Here is a 27,620-nt window from a genome sequence, read left to right on the forward strand (position 1 = left end):
TATATTACCAGGGGCAGAACTGCAAGAAAAGTAACTGTCTGAAAGCTGCGTGCTGTGCAGCTGGAATCCAGAAAGCCACTGGTGGGGTGATGTGAGTACAGTGGGACCACGCCAGCTTCTGCAGACCAGTATGCCAGCCTCAGTCTGATAGAGGCTTTGATATTTTTCAGCTTCTCATGCAAAAGACCACTGGCATATGCTTTTAAATGCATTTTCCCAGTTTGGTCTGGAGCTTCAAAAACCACCAGGCTTACATCAACCATGGAAAAATTTAATTCCACACCCTCCCCTTTCTGAATTTAGAATGATAAAGGTTCAACAGTTATGTCTGGACCAGGGCAGCAGATATTACACACATCTTGCTTACAAAATAGCTCTGGTTTTCATGAAATAAGTTTGTTTTCCTCCTCCAGCCACTGATGACCACATGACAACCGTACAGAATAAAAGCTCAACTACTTAGTTCTGCTCACATTCACTCAACATTTGCTCTAATCAATTATCTTATTTCATGCAATAAGAAAAGAATGAAATTCCTGTTATGCAGCCATAATCAGTTACAGTATAAAGCTGTGTCTGTGGAACATTTCTGATTTTGAAAACTAATCATGTGCTCTGCCATTACATTTCTCTTGTAATACACTGGGCTTTTACCCAACTTGTTTCTCCCTCCTCCCCCTCCTCGCCCTTTAAAAACAGTGAGGGCATGGTCTAGTCTGAGATGCCACATTCTTCCCCTGCAGAAGTTAGCCAAATTGCACTGTAAGGAACATATTTACCCAGGGAGCCAGACTCTGTTTTTCCAGTTTATTGGAACATAAAAGCGCAAGCGGATGTCCCCCGCAGAGGAAGACAAAAGAGCAGAGGGTGCTGCATGTGACAGTGGATGGCTGTAGGAGGATAAAAGTCCTGTCTTCACACGAAGGGCTCAATATTGATCTCTACGGCAGAGCAAGGCATGGTGAGCTCAAACTTGGTGATAACATCGGGGTGTAAGACTCCAAGTTTCCCAATGCTTTGACCTTTGGCAAAGACCTCAGCACAGCGACCAGGAAAGAAAGCAGAGCCTGTGAAGAAAGTGAGAGAAAAATCAATATTTCTCTGCTCCAAAGAAGTCAATAGGCATTTAACACAGAGAACAAAGCTCTCAGTATTAAACTGTTCTCTGTGCTGAGATGCTAAGAAGGGGCAATCACTTTCTTGCATTAACAGTTGTCATGATTGATAGAGAATGAGGAAACACTTTGAGTTAAAAATAAAATGTGCAGCCCAAAGAGTGGGCCTTTTTCACACTCCACTTGTTTTGACTAAGTTACACTTGTAGCAGAAATTAGCACAGATAAGTCGAGTCACAGGGCTACTGAAATGAAGAACTTTAGCAGGCTTCAGGCTATGTAACACCTGAATGTTTCCCACATTAGTCTGTTTAAAGAAATAAAGCTTGCTGCCATCTAAAGGGTAAGTAGGCAAGTCACGCTTGATTACATGTCACATAATTAGAAACAACCTACATTCCTCATCTGGAGAAGAGCTTTTAAGCAGTTTCATATATGCTCTAAAACTGTGGAACAATGAACAACTCAAAGGAAGTCAAAGATTATCTGCCTTCTACCTCAAACCAAGCCTCAGGTTTTAAATGTTGTTTGGGAGGGTTTTGTTTTGCTGGGTTTTCTTTAAATAAATATTGAATTTGCCATGAAGAACCTGGAGGAGCTGTACAGACTTTTCCATGGAAAGCCTTTCCTAGCTGGGAACTTACCTGTGTGTGGTGGCTATACCAGCAATACATTCAAGCTACCTCCACCATGCTTTTAATGCTACTGCCCTTGCAGACAGGAAACAGCTTTTTAACTTATGAACAAGTTGGCAGGGATAACATCAGGGGCCAGTCAGCTTCTTTGACCTCAACTCTTACTCTGCATCTTTAAATAAGCCAATATCCAAAAAACCATCTTCTACAGGAAAAGCTAGTTATTGGGTATGTGTGCAGTTGCATTGCTGTGGAGGAGAAATATCCCTGCTCTACTTGCTTCTGTGCCATAATGAAAACAACAGCTGAGGAGATGCTTGGAGTCCTGCTCACTGCCTGCTCACAACTGCCATGGTACTCAGCCCTCCAGCATCCACTGCATCCTGCAAAAGGACCGTATGCTTTTCCTAATGCAACTTACTCTATGGTTGTTCCAGATGCTATTTAAGGTTCAGGATCTGCCCAGGACATTCTACTGCATTTACAAAGAGCTATTTAAAAAGGCAATAAAGGACCAAATTAACCTCAAACCTCAGGAAGATTTGCATAACACTTATCACTAGTGGTCAAGCCCAGAGATACATTCTTTGTTAGCTCCCCAATGGAAATAATTCACTTAAGAAGTGTCTCCTATGAGGTTTGTAGTTATAACTTGGAGCTAAAAAAATAAGAACAGGAATTAGGTCTTTTTCTTGTCCAATTTACTGCAAGTGCAAATTAACTTAAATGAGTACTTCAATTTTGGCTGCCTTCTGAAACCTGACAGCAGTAGTAAATGATGATGGCAACATTACCTACAGGCTGTTTTAAAAAATATCCAGAACCAGTATCTTTTAAACCGTCCAGTTCCAGTCTCAACTACAAGCGCAAACCAGCTACTTAGACTGGATGTACAAAAGTGACATTATCTAGCCCCTCGATGTTCCTGGCATGTGACTTTAGCCAAACAGACACTCACCACTGCCAAGCCGCTCTATTCAAAACAAGTGTTAAAATAAAGCTTGACGAAACAAATTTAGACAGGAAACAAATGCCACACACAGAGATCACTCTTCAGATTGTGGGTGAAAACATAACCTAAAAATAAAGTATCCTTGTAGTTTGTGGTAACGACTTTCCTATTTGTGAATAAAGCTGGTATTGTACCAAGGATGTGAGCAACACACAGTGACGTTCTTTTAGAAACTTGACTGTAAGCTTAAGCTGGCACAAGAGCAAAAACCAAGCAGAAGTACCGGCCTGGTACTCCACTATGTGATTATAGGGAAAAAGAGCTCTGACAATACAGTTAGTTATAAAGCTGTGATTCTGACTTATCTTTCGTCTGAGCTGCCTTATATGTAGCCTTGGGAAAGTTACTTTATCTTCTTGTGCATCTAGACCCAATTAGATCATGAGACTTAACTATTTTTAAACTTGTTGTAGACATCCATGGATGGGGTCTAAAATAATACTGCAGTATTAGGCAGTTTCCAACATCTGTGCTGCTTCCCATTGTGTGAAACAATTTTATGTTTTGAGGCCCAAGAAATACTCTGCTACCCAAGCACCACTAGTTTTCGGTCTCCCAGTCAGAAGTTAGGTAGAAAATGGACAGGCACCAGGGGACTTAAAGCCTCACCTGACCCTCACATGCACCACTACTGACCTTCCCTAGGAGGTTAACTTCAGTAGAAGTTTCCTTGTATTTAACTAAACAATATGCATTCATGACATTTTTTGAAAACTGATGAAAATTTGTGACATTATATTGGAAACTATGAAACAGCTTAATGATTATGGCATAAAGTGAAGGGTTACATAACCTAGAATCTTAACACCGATAAAATCAATCCCTTCTTACTATGAGCCTACAGCACAGCTTCATTAACACAAGTGAACTGAATTAGTGAATCACCACTGCCAAAAGGGAGGTGGTGGCTCTCCACCTGGAGGGGAGGAGAGTGGAATAAGCTGTTGATCTGGCAGAAGGCTTTACCAAGAAACCATACATTTAGTGTGCTCTGAATATACTGCTCCCAGCTACGTGTTAGGCATTGAGCCATATTTCTGTCTCATATGCAGCAATTGATGCTGGGCTATAATGTTATTTTACTTTACACTTCCTTGAAGAGGTCAATACATAATTAATATCAAGGAGGCACATTTACCTCCCCAAAGTGCAGACAGCAGGACCTTTCTACTTAATCTAACTCTGAAATGTTGGTTACTTCACAGTGTGGACACTAGTGTGCCTGGTGCATTGCAGACATGGCGCTTGTAGGGTATAATTCTGAGACTGGAAGAGACCAGCCAATAAGGAAATAAAAAAAAATGAAAGAACCTGTTAAAAGCTTTAGGGTCCCCATCTGTCCAGTTAACATTTGGTTCTTGCACCAAAGAAACATGAGCTAAGGTTTACAGACAGTTTATGAACTCTGGTTAATAATGAAACTATTACTATTATTAGGTGAATTCCAGAATGCTTTAAAGCATATTCCTGCCTGCCAAAAGGGCCTCAAGACTGCATCCAGCAGATAGGGATCTAAGGTTGTCTTTGTCTTATTAACTTCTCCTTTGACCATGCATGTAAGAGAAGGAGGTTGGCTCTCGCCTCAGAATGCATGTTGGTGACTCATGTACTCCTGCCAGGGCACCAGAATTTGAAGCAAATAAAATTTTCAGATAAAAAAATTCAGACATTGAAAGGGAAACACATACAGGAAGAAAAGGCGCAGAAGAAACATGAAAAATCTGAGGAGAAAGTGGGAAAAAGAGAAACAAGCATTTGCAGCCGGGGGGGTGTGTTCTGACTGAGGGACCAACCATGACTAGAAAAAGAAGTCTGAGCTAGAGGAATCTCCTTGTGCTGAGGACAACCTGCAGGCTGAGGAGGACCTGAGCAACTAACAGAGCAGCACAGAAAACCAGAAGATTTGTCAAAATAACCAGGAAACAAAGGTAAGGATTTTTTTTTCCCCCTTAATTTGTGTGTTTCTTGTATTATCAAGTAAAAGAAATGGTGTTTTAGTCTTCTAGCAAGGCTTGGGTTATGGACTGGACTGTCATGTCAACTCTTGAAGTAATGTATAAAACCTCAGAGTGAGAGTCAAGGCTGTTTGAAAGATATGTAGTTATGCTACTTGCACATATGGAAATAAGCGAAAAATGCACATACTATTTATTGCTTGAATAAATCACACCATAAGCTCAGGCCCAGTGTTCTTAAGCTTCAATTAAGTCTTTATGCAAGGAGGAGTCTGAAGGGTGCTTTCCCAGAAAAGTCAGCAGCTGTGCCCAGCAGCTTTTGAGCAGGAGTTCAAAGCTGACAATAGAATTTGTTGTATCTGTGTAACATCATCAAGAACAGTATGGTTGTGAACACCATTGTCTTCCTGAAGAAAGCAGTTGCCAAAGCACTCCTGGAAGCACCATTATCAGCAGGTGTGCTAGGAAGGGACTGTGTTTGCTGCTGGTGTAATTGTATTGAAAGGCTGCTCTTGTAGGTCTGGTTGGTTGTAACATCAAGTATGTCAAGAACCAAAATTCATTTAAATATCATAACTTACTATACCATCTATTTTAAGGACAATGCATTTATCACTCTTGATATAGTTAAACCTTTCTGCTCTGCATAAAACCAGTACTTCATAAACTTCACCCTGAAGTGACCAGTGAGATTTCAAGGTCCTTCCTGATAGAGACCTATGCAATGCCAGAGGAAGCAAGAAGGATCTAGCAATGGAAATCCATCTCTTTAATATGTCAACATTATAACTGGTAGTTATGAGAAGGGGTGCGGTGAAATATAATATGCGTTCCTAAAGAAGAGATACCAAAGCCAGCCATATCCTATGCTGACATACTACAGGCAAGTGAAAGAAAAAAGCTACTTCTTGTGGCTGCAAGTAAGAATTTAATTTCCAGTGTTCAGTGATGTAGAAATAATACCTTTAATTAAAGCTTCTGTAGCATGTCCTCAAAATCTGTAATTGCCTCTCTGTATTCAGGCAACAGGGCCACTTTGATTGCTTTGGGGTAATTCTTTGGCCCCTAATCCAATAGAGCATGTAGTCTTTAGCACATTTTCTGGCTAATTGACCCTCAAAGAGCTCAGAGTTCCTTGTACTCTTTGTTGTCAAACACCTTGCAGTTTCTTCTCTCTACCTTACTCTCCCTCCTTTTCAAAAAGAAATAGATTAAAGTAGTATTATAAGCCTACAGTTGCACTAAGCCTTCAAACCCACTTGCTTATTCCTATAATTTGAAGGAACATCGGAAGCTGAAGCTTAAGAAAGGTAATAAGCCCTCCTCTATCGGGCCTCCAAAGTCTTTCATCTTAATTCTCCATTCCCTTAGTCACTACAGCTGCCCTTTCACTACCTCAACCTGACTCATCTGGTGAAGTATTTACCTGTGCTACATTGGATCAAATTTAGTTTTCTAAGGCTAGATGTTGGTTTTCTCTTTAGGATCAGGTTCTTCACATTTTCAGTTAATTCTTTCTTTTGGTAGATAGGCACAAACGCAAAGTCACAGAACACTGTCAGATCAGTTAGTATTTTCAAAAGTAACCACCTTTTCCTGCCCATGTATGCAGTGAAGTCAGGCTCTCAGAAGCTCATACAAAGCAACAGCAACCTCAAAATCAGATCTTGTTATGGAGTGATTTACATTCACCTGATTTTTAAAATCAAAGACATCTCAAATCTTGCATGATTTTTTGAACATGCTGAGAGATCAACTGCTCTTTTAAGTTGCAGGTCATCAGCAGTTCTTCTCTATATACCCTCATGCACAGACTTTGGGATCAGCAGGATATTTATTAGCTTTAGCATCTTGGTTTGTAATCCTTATTAAAGCTGTGCCAGAACAACCTCCGCTCTCTTGATCACACCTAACTGTAATGAAACATCAAGAAATTCAAATCAGTACAATCAAGTTGAAGGTAAGCATCTTAGAGTTACTCTTTTTTTTTTTTTTTTTCATTTCCCAAAGAAAATAATTAACATTTGATAAGCTGACGGAGGAAGTATCTGTATGATGTAAATGAATACGTCCTCTATTTAAAGGACATCTTTCCTTCTGGTTTCTTCCTATGCTTTTTTTTAAAGCCTCCACACCTAAGTCATAGCAGAAGAGGGTAAAGGGACAACCAATTATTTACCTGGATTGGTACACTGATATCCAAAAATAGAGTTGAGTATTAGAGTCCTTGTACACACAATGAGGCTAGGGAATATGGAGGGCCATCCACAAATTTGTAGTGGTCAGCCAATGACTGAATTATCTTCTTGTGTTACAAGTGAGTTGATGGTTTTTATTAATATGTATCTCAGGGAGGGTGTGAGAAAACCTAATTCTTCTATCTCATAAAAACTGTCACGCAACTCTACAGTTGAATGTTTTTCTATTCTGTATTTGACAATATTTAAGATTAGTAGGGGTCAATGATACTGTTTTACAAATACAAACTGTGTGGAAATAATCCTAACACTGCCTGGGTCCAACAAGCAACTAACAACAGTTGTTTGTTGCGTGTTAAAGTGTTAATGATGAATTGGGGAGTGGTGTAGCTACAAACCTCTTTCCTTCATTTGCTTTGAGAAAGAGACCAACACAGACTTTTAGACTAGATATATTTTTCATTCTTGCTGCAGAACGCCCCAGGAGCTTTAACAGAGGATGTCTGGTGTTGCTGGATGTCAGGTTCAAGGATTTAATAGGTTTGGAGGTCCTCTTTATTTGCTCAGGGATTAATACCAGTGTCAGACACTTAAGATTACTTGGGTAAAATCACTGTGTTCCTGCTTTTCTAACAAAAGGTAATATTTGGGTGTCAGACTTTTTGGGTCACTGATCTTGGTAACAGGTTTTCATGTATTTAGTGCTGGAGTACCAGAAAGGCTGCTTAAACAATGCATACGGAAAAACATAAGTAGAAAACCTAGAAAGAAATCTATCAAACTCCATGTATTTTTAGAGAAAACAGTATTTGTGTATAAAGCTCAATAAATTTTGATTTGTGTGGCAGTTGTGAGAAACAGCAATTTTACACTGGAGGTTAGTGCTGTAATGGTAACTCGACCGTACAGCTTATCTTCGCTTTTAGGCCAGTTTTATCTGATTTATTCAGATTTAGCTGAAATGTTCTACTTTATCCTCTCTAAAAGTCACAAATCTAAGTTGATATTGTGTCAAGGCTATTTACAAAACTAGATAATTCCTAATCCTGAATAGAGTGCTCTTTTTTTTCTTGAAGATGTCTTGATATTTCACTTGAGTTAGAGAACAAAGAGCGTTGAATATTAGAAAACTTAATTTCTTTCTGTTGCATGACTGTTTTTATCCCTCTTTAAATACCTAAAGAAATAATTCCTCCTTGCAAGTATCAGAATCTGTCAGAAACTGGGAAACAGTAAACCCTATTCTTTATAAGGGGTACAACATTATGTATGCACAGTAAAGCAGCAGATTTTAGCTTTTAGAATCTGCTTTCATACAAGTACTAGAGAATACCAAGAACCAGCACTAAAGTCACTCTTAAAGTCTACTTTAGTATGTCATGTTTCATTTCCACATTGTTTATACACTTCATGTCCTAGACCAAACTGTCTTCCCCTCCCAATGACTTGACATTACTTGCTGAGATAAATAACAGCCACCTGATGTTATGCTTTCACAGCTACCACATTTTATGCCTTTCAAAAAATGACTTGACAAACTAGCATGGAATAACACATAATTAAACAATCTCAGCAGTCACTGGAACTGTTAATCATTTAGTTTTAGCAACTAAGATTTCTGTTGCAAACCTGCACCTTGTGACTGAAGTACAAAGACACACCACTAGGAACAGAAATGCTTGAATTGGTTAAGTGTGAGCCAGCCCAGCGCCAGAAGTAGTGCTGAGTCTACAACAAATCTTGTTTTGTTTCTGGACCCAAACAAGAAGAGTCTGTACCCAGCACATGTACATGAGTCTACATTAGCTCGGCATTTCTTTGGTTATCTACTATTTTCTAATACATACACCACAAGCAAAGGTAAAATCAATTCCTCCACCATGGCCAACAGAAACTAATCTTAGGATCCTGCATTCATGTTGATTCTAAAAGTTTGAGCAAAAATCTTGCAATTTTCTGTTTAAAATTTTATTGCATAAATGTTAGAAAAGACATGTGAGATTAAATTTGGAGCACTGCCCTTCTGTCTCCATATCACAGTTAAAAAATTGAACCAGATCAGAGAACTGCTTAACTGTTTCTTTAAATTTGACATGATCATGATTGCTAGCATTAGCAACACTATTGTAGTGAAAACAGACACTCAGCCTCTAGCCATAGCAGGCTGTGCAGGAGGTGAAAATGGAACTGAAGGATGAAGCTGTGGCACTGGTCAAGTGTAGCACTTTACACTAGAGAAGCTAATGCAACCAGGCATGTGCCCTGACCATCAGCACTTGAGATGCCTGCCCCTGTTCGCTGAGAAAGGAGATGTGCAACTTGCTGCTATTTCTGCTACTCACTTGGATGAGCAAGTTCATTTTTAGAGAAGGCTTTGCAACACTGAAAATACAGTTTATGACTAAGAAGTAATTTTCTATTTCAAAATATAAGGAAGCAGACAGAAAAAAATGGTAATTACTCAATTCTGTATTATATAATGTAAGCTCTGCCAGACATTTAAAACTCGATGCAAACAAGATTTTTATCTGTTTACTTGTTATCTTTTTTTTAGTCATGTATCATTAGCTGCCTTTGGGGGTGTGAGGGGAAGAATTAAGCTCTGAAGAGGTCTCTCCATAAAGGAACAGCAGAAGAGCAAAGACTTAATGTCAAGAAGAAGAAATTAACATCTTGAGCTCAGGAAAACAAATGCCAATGATTTAGATGGTTCTGGGAGTTGATGAAAACTGGTAGAAAACGAAAAGCCTAACTGTCAGGAGAAATGCTGCTATTTCTTGGAGCATCCCTGTCAGAATAAGACACGAGCAATGGGAACAGAAACACTGAAATCTTTATTAGTATGTGCAAAAAGAGGAAGATAGCCTGTGTCACTTTACAGGTTGACTTGACATGCCTCCCAGAATATTTCTGCAGTTACTACAGACTTTTTTCTCCCACTAATATACTGCAGGAAGCATACTTCTAAATGAGTCAATTCAAAGGAGTTTCTGTTCTGAAATTTTCAAATTTGAGGAAAAATAATTTCTCTGTTCTCTTGTTCAACTTCTTTATTTCCTACGTGGGGGAAAAAGTGCGTCAAATATGATTTGGTGATGAATGTGTAAAAGACAAAGAAGCCTAAGCCTGTCAAACCTTTTATTATCCTAGTTGTGCTAAATTAGTGTACTTTTCCTTTAACTGATGCACCTTTTTTTACGGATAAGGGTTGTGCAAGCTGATTATACTTGAAGGGTATCAGGAAGGAACATTCAAAAACTTCCAGAAGAGGAACTGAAATTAGCATAGAAATGGAAAAGCCCTCCTCGAACTATTTTTTTTTCATAATAAAAATCAACTGTATAACACATAGCTAATGAAATTACACTTATTTCCAGAACCATACTAAGGGTTTTGCAACAAACTCTTTGTGTTGTTCGGCCTAACCGCATCACTTGCAACAGCAAAGACACCTCTGAGATATCCAGTGCTATAGTGTCCTGTCAAAGTCTGATAAACCACGTTTATCTGGGGAAACTCCAAACACTGTAGACTCCTGCTTCAGACGATTAAATAATATAAGCAACCTTCCTGGTTCATATCTTTGCCAGGTACCTCCCTGGGTGTTAAGCCAGTTACAACCAAATCTGAGGCATCAGCACTAGTGTGGGAAGGTACTTGTTAAGAAAGAAATAAACTTGGCCTAAGTTTGTAGGGATTTAGTTCCTATAAATCTAAAATCCTGAATATACTGGAAGGAAATAAAGTGCAGAGATAACAGACAACTAAAGGGACACTAAGCGAGCAGCCACAGCCATTTTATTAGATAGTCTGAGTTGTTAGAACCTTAGTTTTTCACGTAACTAAGCTCCCTTGATGCTGCAGGAAAAACTGCTCAAGAGAAAAGAATGAGAAATTAATTAGAAATTAATTAGATCTCAAAGTAGTGGCCAACAGTGCAAAAGCCATGGGAACTAGCAACAAACATCAGATTTTGTATGATGCCTTACATTACAAGCAATTGTAATGATCAGCGCTGGAACTCCTGAAACCCCTTCTGGAGCTAGGGTAATACATTTAAAAGTAATAAAATCAGTCAGATTTAAAAAAAATAATAAATAAATCAACAAATGTGTCCTTACTTTTTAGTGTTAATTAATGAAGCTGACTCTGAGGGAGAGTTAAACAGAAAAACAGGACTGGAAGATTGGGAGATCTTCAAGAACAATTTGATAAACAAGTAGAACCAGCAGATTATTATTTTTTTTAATTGAAAACAGATGTTGTCAAACAATTCTGATTATCTGACAAATTTGTAATTTGAGACTGCAAATACAATTTCAAGGATGCAATAGCACCTGGAAAGTATCTATATTTGAACAACAATTAAATAGATTAAGTATTGACTGATATCTTCTAGTATGGCACAAATGGTATTTGATGGCTTCATAGTAAAATTGGCACATTTCCTTTAGTTATCATTAAGTAAATAGACAATTATTGACATTTACAAACAGTGTAATGGCTGCCAAGCCAAGCAACAGAAAGGCCAGGACTGCCATTAAGAGCAATCAAGCTACAGTTCCTTAAAATAAAATGGGTATTAATAATGCCAACTTCAATAGGGTATTCAACATCAGTGTATCTCAGTCTCCCAGTTTAAACTGATCCCAGAGATAGTCAATTCTATACGTGTAACTCTGAATTAGTGCCAGACTTTCTTCCTCTTGTCTTGCAAATTGAGGTTCATAGTCTAAATCTCCTTTTAAAATTGACTGTTGTATAATTATTATTATAAAAGCAAATGTTTATTGATGTTCTTAGTTATGGAGGGTAACTATTACACCTCTGATTTCACAGCTAAACCTTACTAAATGAGAAGCTATTACTGTGATTTACTGTGGAATTAAAATTTTCTACACTTTACCACACCTTTCATTTAATTAAACAAGGGCAGTAAAAAGAAGGGAGTGCAATTTCTCTTTTTTCAACAACTGTCAATTACTGAACAAAGCAAGACTTAATATGCATTTATTAAGGTGTTGCTGAAAACATACTCATTCCTGCTTGAAATTAAAATTACCTTCCAAGACTGTTATCAGAATGCCTCTAGTTTTCAATTCAAGGGAACTGAAATCAATGAAAGTAAACTCAAAAATACATGATTTTATTAAATTACCTGACAATATATGTCCGAATTTGTTGGCTCTTTCTACACATCTTTTTATTGTTTAGTAAGTTTGATTTTATTTTGTTTGCCTCGTAATTGTACACAACCATACAGACCTTTACGTTCCATGAATGGTATAGAGCTAGCTAAAATTTCAAGAGTTTTAAGCAAAAATGTTTGTTATGGAGCACATACAAATTTGAGGCTTGATGCAATAATTGTACTCTCTTCAACCTATGTTTGATTATGGATGCCTATGCTATAAAACAACAACAAAAAAACCAAACCCAAATGCTTTTCTAGGTCAGTTATTGTAGGTTTCACTAATGTATAAAAAAGTCTGTGCATTTTGAAACAATGGGTAGCATTTCACAGTTCTGTCTTTAAGACTCTGTCATTTTGTGTATTTAGTGGTAATAAGAAACAAACAAAAGGTTCCATTAGAAACTTTAAGAAACTGAAAAGCACTGAGTGCCAAATGTACACTGAAATCTGTGAATTCAGTCAGAACCCTCTCTTCCTTGAGGCTGCTCTACAAAGCTCTTCATTTATTAGCTAGCTCAGATTACACCAAAGTGTAGTGCAAAGGCCAGGGGAACATCACAATTTCACCCATATTTTCTAGCAGCTGTACTTTTTTCACAGGTGTTGCTATAAAGGCAAAAAGACTCTGACCTTAAGGTCAAATCACAGGGCACTTAGGTGTTAGTGGAACAGAAGGAGCTTAAATAACCATGATTTGCACATATGGACCAAACAGGACTATAGTGCAGGCATTCCATTTTTCAAAAGTGAATTTGGAAAAGAGGCAAATATGTGCCCAATGCATCTCTATCTGTTCTTTGTTGCTTATTTAAAACAACTTTTTTTTTTTGCCTATATTGTTTTCCAGTGATGACTGGAACTACGTTAATCAGTTACACAAGGAATAAAACCAGCTGGACGAAAACCCTACCTTTACACTGTGTCACTTACTAGTCAAAAGTTTCGCTTAAGATCACATACAGAAAAAATGGCTAAGCTCTTTCTAAATCAGAGTCATAGGATAAACCCATTTCTCAGTGTACAAATTTGTAATTTGGCACAGGCAATAAAGGCTCCATAAAGATGCATCTAAAAATCCACGCCACGTGTCAAGTTCTGATTTAAAATCTCTGAAGTAACTTGCACTGTTCTGAATTATTTCAGTGTCCTGCAGTCATGTAAGATGTTACACTGTATCTTTTTTGTTTTTCCCGCTCAGTAACTGACCTTGCTCTGATAGCTGCTGACATCTCACACACACTCAACTGACAGACTGCAAATGAAGTTTTAAAAAGCCCCAAACATTTCAAACCAACAAAAACTTAAAACCAAACAGAATCCCTCAAACTACTTCTACTTCCAACCATCTCTGCAGTGAAAGTCTTTTAAGTAAGTTAGTGCAGTGACACTTCATTCACTATGGCATCTGAGTACCAGCCATCTGCATTGTTACCAAGGTTAAATTCCGATGTCAGTAGAACTGAAAATCTACATGCCACCCCAGGAGATTTTCTGTATCACTGGTGAAACAGAAAGTAGTAGGTACTTCTTTCTCTCTTTTCTTGGTCTGTAGCCAAAAGCCACAAACTGCTTGTAATATATTGCATATGACAAGGCATAATCCAACCTTTACACTAAATGCATCGTAGAGTAGTGTCATGGGAATGCAGGGGCTTCGAATGGGCACTACGAATCCCTGCATTCCCAGGAATACTGAACAGCACTAACATCTAGAAATAGATTCTCTGCTGTTAGGATTATTTTTGAGGTCTTTTTTCCAGTTTCTCGAAGCCAGCCACACATCACTGAAATGCTACGGTACAGAATATAAACCACTTGCAAATATTTTCACTACTAAAGCAAACTTTTCATATGTCTGGAACCAGAACACTATTAAAAAATGAGCTACAGAAGGGTTATGAAAAGGAATCTAACAGTTTGGTTTGACTTCAGTAACAGCTGAGTACAGAACTCCCAGAGGCACTTCTAACCCTCCCACAGCACTCCCTTTCCAAATAAGAAGCTTTGGTATTATCTGTTCTGTGCTTGGCAGAATTAGAACAAGAAGTACAATTGTTTAAACATTCTTCTGGTCAATCTGGGAATCCTGTCAACAATATTCTAATAAACCCTTTGAAAGTCTGCCTAAGTAACACTGAGAAAAACAGTACTTTGTCAAAAAACGAGATGAAAAAAAGTATGTCAACATTATGACACAAATGTGCATTAAAGTGCTAGGAGACCACTTAGTTGAAGTGTGATGTTTGGCATCTTGGCAGTGCACTGCAAAACAGGGAGACATCTAACAATTTTCATTAAAGTTCTATGACTAGGCAGGCTCATTCAGGCTGTCAGGGACTTTCTGTCAGTGCCATTTTTTCTAGTGAGTGCAGAATGGAGGGACTTCTTCAAGCTGATTTGAGTCATGATGTGTAAGCAAAATCATAGCTGCTATCCCTGCTTTTCTTGCCTTTCTATATTGTATTGACTACACTGTTGTCAGAGAATATACAGAACAGATTAGTTGCTGATGCTTGCTCTCTTGCATCAACCTATGCACTCTCAATGAAGTAATGGGGTCAACCTGCTTGCTTTCTGTCTTACATGCATATGCACCTACACAGGGGAGATTTTGCACTTAAGGATGTCATTTTTAATTCATGTGTAACTGTATGGAGAAGGAAGTGGACTGTTATACAACTATTTGTCTATGTAGCAGGTTGAGGCTTAAGGACAGAAGGTCTATGAAAAAAAGATATATATATATGTTCATATGAATATATAAATAAAAGTACACATGAATAAAAGCTATAGATAAAGCTATGAATAAAGCTATAAATGAAAAGATCAGGTGTAAGAAGTAGTCTTTTCCAGACACTGTTAACCAAAGAGAAAACAGTGAGTACCTGCCATATTGATTAGTTCAATGAACTCTTACCTACCCTTGCAATCGGGTGATTAATTCATTATAAACAGCCCATGAAGCTCATGACATATGCTTTGCTATGTTTCCTTTAACTGTCAACTCACTATTTACATAAAACTACTCAGAATAGCTCACAGAAAGACAACAATACTATTTTACAATCAATGAATGCAGTTAATGCCTTTTCATTATCATCATACTGCAATATGATAGCATACATAATATTAATCCTTAGTTGCCTGATGCTGAGAACAACCAAAAGTTCACTTAAGATTGTAGAGGAACATTTGATCTCCAGAACAACCTCTGCTGTACACTGCAGCTCTGTCTTCCTTACCTTCAGCTGCCTTGATGGTGTAGCCATTCTCTTCATTTGGTGGAACTTCGAGGAGCTGCATGACCCTGTCCAGCAAACCATGGATAATTTCAAACCCCGGGCTCTTGTTGTAATAAACAGCACAGAAATGCCTGTAGTTTCTTGCACCTACATCTGAAGAAGAAAACAATTATGTTGTCTAGGAATCTTTACCACACCTTCAGTGATTTTTTTTTTTTTTTAATGCATCAGTTTTCTTGTGCTGTAGTTTGAGGCATTGGTGGCTGAGAAGAGAAATGAATATGTAAAGTGACTTCTCTGACACACCTGTCATGATCTGAGGAAACAGTGGGATTTCTTTAACCTACTGGATTCTTGCACTCAGAAATGCAAATAAAGGTTTAAGGTTTCCTGTGCCTTGGACAGGAAACAGTGTGGTTATAAGCATCTTCTTCACAGTGGCAGGTACCAAGCATACAGTTAAGTGTTAAAGTAAAAACAGAATAGTCAAAATGCAAATACTCAATAAACATTAAGGAACTTGCAATGCTGGTGGGAGAGCTAAATATTTATAGAACTGAGCTGCAGAATAGATATCAGTACAAAACAACTAGCCCACAGCTTGAAATGAGTAATAACATTAGCGTGGTGATTGATGAAAAGATCTGAATTCTTACAGGTTTCCAAATCATAACTGATGCTTTTTTGTGATCGTCTTGGACATCCTCACAACCAAGTGACTATGAAAAATGTACTACACTGCACAAACTTAAGACACGACTCCCACTTTGGAAAATTCCTTCAGTCAAAACCCTAAAAACCACGGTGTAAGCTTTCTTAGGTAACTGATTTCACCAAAAGAGGTTTTTCTTTTCTAAAGTTCCAAAATGAGCACGTAGTAGTATGCTGTTACACCAGTACCTTTAGGCTATATGATCTCTCTAACAATACACACTCTCTAGCACTACTGTGCCCCACTTCGAAGCTTTAGTCATTGTGGGCTTCAACATTTTCACTTTTTGAGAGGAAAAATCTAGGAATAGAGTAACAAATCTATTGTCACAGCTCCCAGTTAGTAGCAGTGAAATTCAAAATAATGGTTCATTTAGTGAAGTCATTTATTGCCTTCAGCTCTTTACCTTTACAAGGTTGAAGTATGTGTTCAGCAAGGTTGGTGTATACAAGAGCAAAGTTGATGTAACTAGGGAAGGACTCTTTATGTGACTGTCTTCTTCTAGACATTCACATGCTTTGAAAGCCCTGTAAGTGTATACATTGCACTTCAGTTTGCAGCAGAGCTGCACTTCTGAAAGAAATCTGATGTCTCCCACTTACCATGCTTCTGTTCACACTGTAAAGCAACCCTGCAGCATATAAACCAGATTCTTTTCAACTGCAGTTCAGCCAGGACAGACATTCCAGAAGGGCACCTGAATAACTTCAACCTCTCAAGGGCATTCAGTACACATGATCAGGCTGGAGCTAGGACAGCCTAGATGCATATAGCATGCCATCAGCTAATCTCCCTTTCTGTACTCCACTGCTTTGTAATACTGACATAGAGTGAAACAAGTTACAGCCAGATTTTCATGCATAGATTTCTCCTTTAGAGTCCTCTGGCTTCTGTAGTCTCCTAGCTGCTCATGTCTAGCTGGATGTTCTTTCTCTTCCACTTAATAGTGATTAGATATAGGGATGAAATGTTTTTACTGACAGCGATTTCATTCCTTTAAAAAACCACAACAAACAAAACCCACAAAAATCCTTCTGATCTATAAATATTTGTAATGTTTGAGGGTAAAGAGGGAATAAGAACTTCTTCAGTAGTGAAGGAATGAAGAATGAATGAGTAGGGCAGCACCATGTGACATGGTTGCAGGCGTGGGGCTTTCACATTTCTTTAAATTACCCAAAAGAAAGCCACATAAAAACTGGTATATGCCAGAGTGAATTTTTTTTTTTTTACAGAGTCTACTGTGCATGTCTGGAACTCTGGTCATGAAACAGCTGAATTTAGTGTTCCCAGGAAAAAAAGCACTGTACAGCATACTGCTCATAGAAAGAGTATGGTTAAAGATCCCTATACAGATAGTGACTTCTGAATTGTACTTCCACATAGTTCTGGACATATCAGAACTCAGCACCTCAGCACTCAAGAGACAGTTCTCTTCTACAGGCATCAATTGTTTGCTGCTGTGTTCAACACAAGAAATAAGGGACATCAAAATTAACAGGAGCCAAGCTCAAAACAAGAGGAAAAGCGAGTTCTTTAGGTAGTATAGAGTTAAGTAGTGAAAATTCTTCCCCACAGGATTTTGTGGATATTAGAAGCTGCCACAGCTCTGAGGAGACATAAGAAGTTCATAGAAGATAAATCTATTACTTCTTACTCCAGAAAAAGAACCATGTTTGACTTGGGAAGCCCCTGAGTTACTTGTGGCTAGAGAAGAGATGAACACTCTGGAAGTATTGTATATGTGCAGCTGCTCTCATGTCTTTCCCTTGACAACCACTTTTCACTAGTGTTAAACAGGTTATTGGGCCAAACAAGCCTTTGGTCTTATCTGCCATAGCTGATCTTTGTGTCTGCTTAAATACATGCAGAAACCTTAGCACTCACAGTGTTTATTGAACTGTTAATATCTACCACATGAGAAATTAGAGATTATATTTAAATTAAATTTACATCTTGTTTATTTACCCCAACTAACCATTTAGTAACAACAAACCTGTCAAAAACTAAATAGGAAAGCATTTATCAAGTGACTAGAAATATACAGATTAAAAAGGACTGCAAAAACAGGAGCAAGAGCCTACACAAAAGATGAAAGCACAGCCTTTTTCAGCGAGAAGTAATTCAAAACTTCTAGTGCAACAACTTGGCAATACAGCTGCAAGTTCTCTCATCAGTCACTGAAAGCTGAACTTGCTGTTGCAGTAAGTCTGCATTTTGTCACTCAGGAGCTTTATTCTGTCATTATAACAATCACAGAATCACAGAATAGTTAGGGTTGGAAAGGACCTTAAGATCATCTAGTTCCTCCACCCCCCACCCCCCCACCCGCCCCCCCAATCCTGAAGTTAAAGTGGGAACACAGAGAAGTAAAGGTTACACAGAAAACACCACTAACTGCAACACCTGATTTCTCGTCTGAGCATGCTGGCTATTCAATCCCATCATATGCATCTCTTATTTCCCAGCCCTACTAAGATACCAATCAAGAATGCAGTCATGAGTGGTGGATAACTTATTTTCATGTTGTACTGAGCAGCAGAAAAGAAAAATATTTTTTCCTTCCCGAAGACAGCATAGACCTGCCTTTGGGAAGAGAAATTGGGCTAGACATTCAGTAGAATGTTTGGTTTTTTGGTTTTCTTTTTTTTAGCAGTATTTGTGACAACTATCTAAATTTCAATTTCATTATTATTCAGATGGTCAGTGGTGTCTTCATATCCCTATTCTTATAGAATCATAGAATAGTTAGGGTTGGAAAGAACCTTAAGGTCATCAAGTTCCAACCCCCCTGCCATGGGCAGGGACACCTTGCTCTAAACCATATCACCCAAGGCCTCATCCAACCTGGCCTTGAACACTGCCAGGGATGGAGCATTCACAGCCTCCTTGGGCAACCCATTCCAGTGCCTCACCACCCTAACAGGAAAGAATTTCCTCCTTATATCCAATCTAAACTGTTCAGTTTCTTAACTGAAGCATCAGAAATAAATATGCACAACATGTTGTCAACTATAAAAATCATTAGTAAGGGAAGGATGCATTTTTGAGCATTCAATGAAGCTGTGTTATAAAGCTTACTCCTCTACAGAGTTATATTACAAGACAAGCAGTTCATGCACTACAGGCGATAGTAAGAAAAAATGAAAGTATTAGGAACTGTAGGCAAAAGCTGGCAGATGTTAGAAATGCTTCAGTTCTTTATAACTCATTTAAGAGATCTCTTGTGTCATGCCATGCAGCATTTCTATTTTTTAAATGAGCCTGCCAAGTATGTCAACCTGAATTATATACACATATATATTTCTGAGACTTCAAAGCACTTCCTGAGGATGCTGCTGAAAAATAATCCAAAAGATGGGCAGCTGGTCAGGAATATGTGAGCCAAAAGAGTACAGAAGAAGACAGAGCCATGTTGTATGCTGCCCACTTCCAAATTAGAGATGCTTCAGAAAAAATGACTTGGTGATCTGAAAGGGGGCACCTGCTCATTTAAACTTGTCTCTTAGTCTCACAAAAATCTTCAACTATTATCTGCATATAACACTTCCAGACAGTTTGGAAAAATGCTTCAAGATATGGCAGCAGCTCTACTCAGAAATAATGCAAGTTGTGCTAAATGTGCGCTACCATAAGCTTGCCAGATTCTCCAAGATCACTGGTCAGAGGTGATTTTCTAATGGATTGATTTCTTTTGTTGTTGTAAGGGAGAGAAAGGGTATTCTCACTTAGGACTGGTGGTGTAAAGTGATGACTTATATGCTGAACTAGTGTAACTATCCTACCAGAAGTGACTATCTAGTGTTACCATTTAACCACACAAATGCTGTGTAACATAGTCAAAATTGGCACATTTCCTCCTGCCTTGAGAAGACATGCTTCTGCTCAGATTTGGTTCCATTTAGTTATATTAAATCTGGTGCACATTTTGCTAATTTAGTATGTCAAACCTTTCTGCCAGATATGTCTGAAGAGAAGTATGTTCAGTTCACCTTGGTTATACTCTGGGTAAGAAGGTATTTTATAAAAAACAGTGTGTTTAAAAGAGCTAGGTTCATTCACACATGAATGACTACAGGATGCCATTTCAAATACAGTTAATGTCAGTACTCTTTTGACCTATACTTCTGAAATTTTTAATTTTAAATTCTGCATGCCAAAATCATGAAATAATAAAATTAAATTAGTCAGTCTGATGACATAAGCCTTCTGCAGGAAATCTCATTCCATATGTGAGAGGACAGCACCACAATTTTCAGGGTTTGCAGAGTTACCAGTCATTCTCCCTCCGCTTTCAAACTGTTTATTAGACAAGCATAATTTTCAAAGAAAATTTGGGAAAGACAGTATTTATTTTAAACACAGCATTAAAACCTATTTCAGATACTGTTCACAGTCTGCAAGTGCTCAATGCATGAGAGCTGCCCAAGGGTACAAAGCTGCTGCCTCAGAAGTCTTCATCTTTCATCTGTTGCAATAATTCCCGTCAAAATGAAGTACACTACAAAATCAGTCTTTATAAAACTGTTAAGCTGCCATCTATGTAAATGAAAGCTTCCAAAAACTACAATTAACACATATGAAATACAAGTAACAATTTAACTTTCAAATTTTATAAAGCCAGAATAAATACACTTTTGGTTCTGAAGAATGCTGATGTTATTCTGTACCAGTTTGTTTTGCACTGCAACTAACTGCATGCCCAACAAGAAGTAAGCTGCACCACCAAGCTATCTGTATTTAATAAAAAAAACCCAACCTGCATGGTTTGCTAAAATTGCTTATTTTGCTTGGCAAGGCTCTTTTTTTCTTTAAATAAATAAAAAAAAGAGCAACTACAAATTAAATTTATCATCAAAGCAATTTACTTGCTGTTTTGTTTATGCCTTATGTAAACCTTTGTTTTGCAGATCCCAGATACCTTAAATACAACCACTAAAATCTGAAACCAGATAATGAAACATCAGAACCATTCCTGCTGCCGAATTTAAAGTAACATCAGCTTTTTTCACTGAGGCAAAACTTCATTCAGAGTTGTAACTTGGTGTACAAGCACTTCTTCCCAAAGGCTGGAGTTTGTGCACTCCTTTTCCCTTAACATACCATATAGAAAGAAAGTAACCAGTAAATTTTAGACAACTTTTTCACATTTAAAAATCCATTTTTCAGTTCATTTTACTTCAATACATTTTCCAGAATAAAATAAAGTTAATTTGAAATTTTGATCCTCTAATGTGGAAGCAGTGCAAAGAGGCCCCAAAAGACAAGAAGGATTTCTTTGAAGCTTTTGAAAAGTGAACTAGCTGCTTTGTTTCACATAAAACAATTAAGGTTAGGGAACAATTCAAAGGCAGCCATGCTTTCTTAGCACAGTTGGATGAAGTGGAAAGATAAGGAAAACTTTTTGCAGATGAGAGGGGAAATCTCAAACTGTTGAGCTTTTTATTTATGCATTTTTATACACAGATGCGCTCTATTCTTTACCCTGTATCTGTGCTATGTTGTCAGTTTTCCAGAAGATAATTTTGGAGAACAAATTCAAGCAATCATGTTTAAAGATGGTGGAAAAGGGATTCATATGGAGACACAATGACCCCAAAGTCTTTCTCTGAATTACAGCTCTCCAGAACCTGCTATTTTCAGACTTGAGACCTACTGGTTTTCAGTTGGTATAGCATTCCACATCTTTAAGACTGCAGCAGTTTCATCAAGCTCCAGTACTGTAATAGCAGCATAGTTCTGTTATTTACTACTTTCCAAGGTTTGTGCTGCTTGAAAAGGCTACCAGCAGGTAGTTTCTTTCATGAGTTAGATCCCTGATAAGAATACAAAGGAGCACTAGATTAAGAGCAAGTAAAAAAGGGTGCATCAACATAAGCAATTTAGAGGAAGTTATTTTTGGTGCAAAATTGTCTTGCGTTTATCCTTACAGCATTCTTCAGAGATTTTTAAAGGATACTCAGATGCGTAAAAATATTTGCAACTTAACCTACTTGCACGTTTGAGAGACCATCTAAAATGAAGCTGTATCACTAGCAACTCTAAACTCTAGCCTGCTACCACAATCTCTTAGCTCTTGCACTGTGCACATAAATCAAACCCGAGCAATGTAGTACGTAATGCCTATTACATTTTTCAAGAAATACAGATTTACTTACTATTACCATCTGTTATGTAAACATATTTCCGTTACCAAAAGTTTTGAGGAACCTTCTCTTACCTGTATTAGGATCTTTCACTACAACGTCAGAAATCTCAAAGAGCTTGAGAGGCAACGGCATCTTTCGGTTAGCAGCAATAGTTTTCAGCAGCCCAGGAAGAAGGGTTGTACGTGCCACCTGCAGGACAAATATGGGTACTGCAAGTGAGATGGCTTCCAAAATAGTTCAGGTTAGCTTGCTTCTGCTTTTGCTCATTTGTAATAAGAGTTTAAAAGTAGTCAGGCGACAAATACTGCATTTCTCTCCTATGTTTAAGCATCTTTGCTTTAGTATTATTAAACTTGAAAATGTACATACGCTGCATGTTCTTCAGACTGCATTTTCTGACAGGGCATATATGTGAGCTTAGGTATTATTTCATAGATGCTTGAGCTGCAGTGCATGGTAGAAAAAAATATGGGAAGAAATGCAAAAAATTCTGATAAATTTAATTTATGCAAAAGGGAAACATCATATGTTATTTTTGAAATATTAGCGCTACCTTAACTATTGCTACTGCAGGATAACAATGAAATAGGCAAAACCTAAGTAACAGGTTACTTAGGTAATGAGGGAAGTTACCTAAGTAACCTGTTACTTAGGTAATGAGGGAAGATCATGAGGAGAGAGCAGGAAGGGCAGTGAGGGGAGATCATGAGGGGAGAGCAGTGATGGTCATGAGGGGTGAATCGAGATCGTGAGGGGAGAGCACCGGCAGCCATGAGAGGCGAGGGGAGATAGTGAAGGCATAGAAGGGGCAGCCATGAGGGATGAAGGGACATTATGAGTGGAGAACAGGGCCAGCCATGAAGGGCAAGGGGAGATCTTGAGGGCAGAGCAGGGGCATCCAAGAGGGGTGAGGGAAAAACTTGAGGGGAGAGCAGGGGCAGTGATGAGGGAAGATCGTGAGGTGAGAGCAGGGGTAGACATGAAGGGCGAAGGGAGATCATGAAGGGATAGCAGGAGTGGCCACAAGGGATGAAGAGACATCGTGAATGGAGAGCAGGGGTGGCCATGAGGGGCGAGGGGAGATCATGAGGGGAGAGCAGGGGCAGCCATGAGGGGTAAGGAGAGACTGCGAAGGGATAGCAGGGGCGGCCATGAGGGATGAAGGGACATCGTGAGTGGAGAGCAGGGGCGGCCACGAGAGGCAAGGGGAGAGAAGGGGCAGCCATGAGGGAAGCTCCTGAGGGGAAAGCAGAGGTGGCCATGAGGGGCAAGGGGAGAGCAGGGGCAGGCATGAAGGGTGAGGGGAGCGCAGGGGCAGCCATGAGGGATGAAGGGACATTGTGAATGGAGAGCAGGGGCGGCAATAAGGGGCAAGGGGAGAGCAGGGGCAGCCATGAGAGTTGAGGGGAGATCATGGAGAGCAGGGAGTCCAGGAGGGATGAGGGAAGCCCATAAGGGGAGAGCAGGGGCGGCCATGAGGGGTGAGGGGAGAGCAGGGGCAGCCATGAAGGGTGAGGGGAGAGCAGGGGTGTCCATGAGGGATGAAGGGACATCATGAGTGGAGAGCAGGGGCGGCCATGATAGGTGAAGGGAGAGCTGGGGTGGCCATGAGTGGCGACTGGAGATTGTGAAGGGAGAGCAGAGGCAGCCATGAATAGCAAGGGGACAGCAGGGGCAGCCAAAAGAGGCAAGGGGAGATCGTGAAAGGAGAGTATGAGCGGCCATGAGGGAAGCTCATAAGTAGAGAGCAGGGGCAGCCATGAGGGAAGCTCATAAGTGGAGAGCAGGGGCAGCTATGAGAGGACAGAGGAGATCATGAGGGGAAAGCAGGGGCAGCCATGAGGAAAGCTCATGAGGGGAAAGGAGAGGCGGCCATGAGTGGTGAAGGGAGAGCAGGGGTGGCCACAAGAGGTGAGGGGAGATCGTGAGGGGAGAGCAAGGGCAGCCATAAGGGGTGAGGGGAGATCGTGAAGAGAGAGCAGGGGTGGCCATGAGGGGTGACGTGAGAGTAGGGGTGGCCTTGAGGGTGCAAGGGGAGAGCAGGGACAAACATGAAGGGTGAAGGGAGATCGTGAGGTGAGAGCAGGGGCAGCCATGAGGGCTGAGGGAAGATCGTGAGGCGAGAGCAAGAGCAGCCATAGGGGGTGAGGGGAGTTCTTGACGGGAGAGCAGGGGCAGCCATGAGGGAAGACCATGAGTGGAGAGCAGGGGCGGCCATGAGGGGGAAGGGGAGATCGTGAGGGGAGAGCAGCGGTGGCTATGACGGATGATTGTGAGGAGAGGAGCGGCGGCCATAAGGGGTGACAGGAGATCGTGAGGGGAGAGCAGGGCACTCATGAGGGGCAAGGGGAGATCGCAACGGGAGAGCAGGGGTGGCCATGGGGGAAGATCATGAGAGGAGAGGTGGGGCAGTCATGAGGGGAGATGGTGAGCGGACAGGAGGGGTGGCCATTAGGGAGGAGGGGAGATCGTGAGGGGAGAGCAGGGGCAGCCATGAGGGAGGAGGCGAGATCATGAAGGGAGAGCAGTGGTGGCCATGGGGGAAGATCATGAGAGGAGAGGTGGGGCAGTCAGGAGGGGAGATGGTGAGTGGACAGGAGGGGGGTGGCCATGAGGGAGGAGGAGAGATCGTGAGGGGAGAGCAGGGGCAGCCATGAGGGGTGAGGGAAGATTGTGAGGAAAGCAGGGGCAGCCATGAGGAGCAAAGGGAGAGGAGGGGCAGCCATGAGTTTAAAGGGGAGATTGTGAGGGGAGGGCAGGGGTGGCCATGATGGGCGAGGGGAGATCATCAGTGGAGAGCAGGGGTGGCCATGACAGGCGAGGGGAGATCATGAGTGGAGAGCAGGGGTGGCCATGATGGGCAGGGGGAGAGCAGGGGCAGCCATGAGGGGTGACTGGAGATAGCAAGGGGAGAACAGGAGTGGCCATGAGATGTGACAGGTGGCTATGAGGGGAGATATTGAGGGGAGATGAGGTGTGGCTGTGAGGGGTAGGGGCGGCAGCTATATAGTGTGGGGCACTGTGACTGGAGATCGTGATGGGCAGCCATTAGGCGATAACAGTTTGCCCTTAGTGACATGGTTTAGTGGTGGGCTTAGCAGTCCTGGGCTAACATGGGTAACGGCTGGGCTCAATGATCTTAAAGATCTTTTCCAACCTAGTTGATTCTATGATTCTATGAAGTATGCACTTACAAAACAGAATCAGATATATTCAGATTGTAGTTGTGGACAACCAGAAATACATAGAAAATGCATGCAAACAACCAAGCAAGAGGCAATCATATTACTGTTCTTAACAGATCCATTCCCATGTATTTCCTGTGTTCTCCATTCAAATACTTCTTGTAAGTGCATCTTTCATGCCAGCCCTGTCCTCCAAACTGGAACAGTCTGATTCAGTAAATCTAATGGAAAATGGATGGGAGTGACTGCTGATTGACTGCAGGTAAAGAGTTACCATATGCTCAGTCACATTTTATCATTGGTAGTGCAGCATTTCTGTTGATTTATCCTACTTCTCCTAACAAATGAAGTGTTCAGCTGCAAACTCAGCTGGAAGAGTATCCCTGGCATCATCTTGTCCTTGTGTTGCTGGCAGAGATAGGGGTGGGGGAATAGCCATCCTGAGAATCAATTTACAGTTAACATCTAAAGCTCAAAATTTACAGTGCATCAGAGAGTAATCTTTCCCAACTTTCAGGGAGGCCAACAGATTTTAAAGATTGAGGCTATTTTTGCCAAAAATAATATTTAGCCAATTATATGACTGCTTAGCAGCATAGCCACTGCAGAGGCCTGGTCTTTGAAGAATAGGAATCTGAAAGTGTACCTGGCTAAAAGGGCTGCTGCATCTCTTTTTTGTACTACTCAGTAATTTGTTTGTGGTACATTCTGTATTACTGAGTTGAAATCACTACGCCAAACTATGTATGTGAAGGGGTGGTAACAGTCTAAACAGGTTACAACAGTGTCTTGCATGACTGCTGATTTGTGAACAAAAAGATACATGAAGGCACCCTAAAATTCTGTTCTTGAATCTCAAGGCAGCAGGAGACTGCTTTTAGTATTAGAGGCAAGATCTAGAAAGGTAACTTAGATGCTTGGAGAAATCAGACTTACTGAAGAAGATCTTGAGGGGGGAAAAAACCCAAACAAATAACAAAATATTAATACTCACAGACTGCTGAAACTTTTCTAAACCTTTCTAAAGAGTTTAGCTTTGTATTTCTTGGGTTAGAAACAAAAGACTCAAATTTATCTTTCCCGTAAACTAAAGAAAGCAACTTTAAAAAAAACCCAAACACTTTCTAAAACTAATATAAAAACTATGGGAACTCTTTTAGGTATTTTCAGAATTGTTGACAATACTGTACTTGAGCTCTCACTCTGCTCTAGCAAAGATCAAATTACCTAGAAACGGGTATTAATTCTGTACTGTCCTTTAAGCGTTTAAAAAGAAAAAAAGGAGTAACAATTGTTAATAGTTAAAAAAACAACATTTCATATTCACAGCTCATGAATTTTAGAGATTGCCAGACCTAATAATTCCATTTACATTGAATGGCTTTTCCAAATGCAGTAGTTGATCAATTATCTGGGATTTTCTGTAGTAAGATGGCTCAATTTTGCCACATGTTGTCATACAGAGCATAGTATTTTACTGCTAATATTATTTCACACCAAATAAGGTATTTCTCAGTGAAGGAGTAACAGAAGACGACTGCTAGCAAGTTTAGCACATAAGTATGCACATCCTCTTTAATGCATGAAAAATAGCACTATGGTTTATACATTTTATTTCCTATTAGTTTCTTTTTCTCCTCTTTAAATACAGACCATGTGACAACGTTGCTCCCAAAACCTGAATTATCTCACCTGAAATTCTGCAGTTTTGGGGTTTGCTATGCGCACAGCTTTTGTTGCAGAGATATCCATGCCAAGTTTATCTGCAACGTCTTCTTGAGAACACTGAGAGGAAAAGACAAAATACACCAAAGTCAAGTAAGTTAAAATAAGGCAGTAAGCCAGTGATGAAATCTGATATCAAGAATGAACAATGCAGTTGTAGCACTTGCTCTGAGGCCCCATGATGTATGCTCTCTTGTGCAACACAAAGTTTTTCATAACAAAAATTAAGCCCCAGTCTTAAGACTAAGTAAGCAAACTGGTTTATCTACAAAATGTTAAATACTAACCAAAATTAAGCCAGTTTAATGAAAAAAAGGCAAGTGTTTACTTTGGTTTCTATCACGGATAGCTGTAATCTGTTTTATAAACAGAGGCTCAGATTCTGCCTCCTGACTTCCAGTGACTGAAGTATTTTATTTTGAAAATCGCACCTGTAAAGGGACTGTTACCCCAGCTTTCTCACAAAGAAAATCCCTTGTGGGCTACTTACAGAAAATA

At 39.8% G+C, this 27,620-nt stretch overlaps 1 protein-coding gene across 2 annotated transcripts in view; it reads right to left on the reverse strand.

Annotated features, from left to right (window-relative positions):
• Positions 1 to 793: 793 nt before the first annotated feature.
• FARSB (phenylalanyl-tRNA synthetase subunit beta) overlaps positions 794 to 27,620 on the reverse strand; it is a 41,372-nt gene continuing 14,545 nt past the window's right edge. Inside the window, exons 14-17 of one of the 2 annotated variants that reach the window (XM_061365150.1) lie at positions 27,090 to 27,182; positions 22,284 to 22,401; positions 15,352 to 15,504; positions 794 to 1,067 (exon numbers count right to left, since the gene is read on the reverse strand). In XM_061365150.1, the coding sequence (XP_061221134.1) occupies positions 916 to 1,067; positions 15,352 to 15,504; positions 22,284 to 22,401; positions 27,090 to 27,182 (516 nt within the window). In that variant the 3' untranslated portion in view covers positions 794 to 915. Of the gene's footprint in view, positions 1,068 to 15,351; positions 15,505 to 16,251; positions 16,364 to 22,283; positions 22,402 to 27,089; positions 27,183 to 27,620 lie in introns of those variants that run through there. The other variant, XM_061365151.1, reaches the window with a different exon arrangement.

This window comes from Neopsephotus bourkii, unplaced genomic scaffold, assembly GCF_033783945.1.
Source record: "Neopsephotus bourkii isolate Nb327-2 ecotype Australia unplaced genomic scaffold, CSIRO-AGI_Nbou_v1 NB_1279, whole genome shotgun sequence".
Lineage (NCBI taxonomy): Eukaryota > Metazoa > Chordata > Aves > Psittaciformes > Psittacidae > Neopsephotus > Neopsephotus bourkii.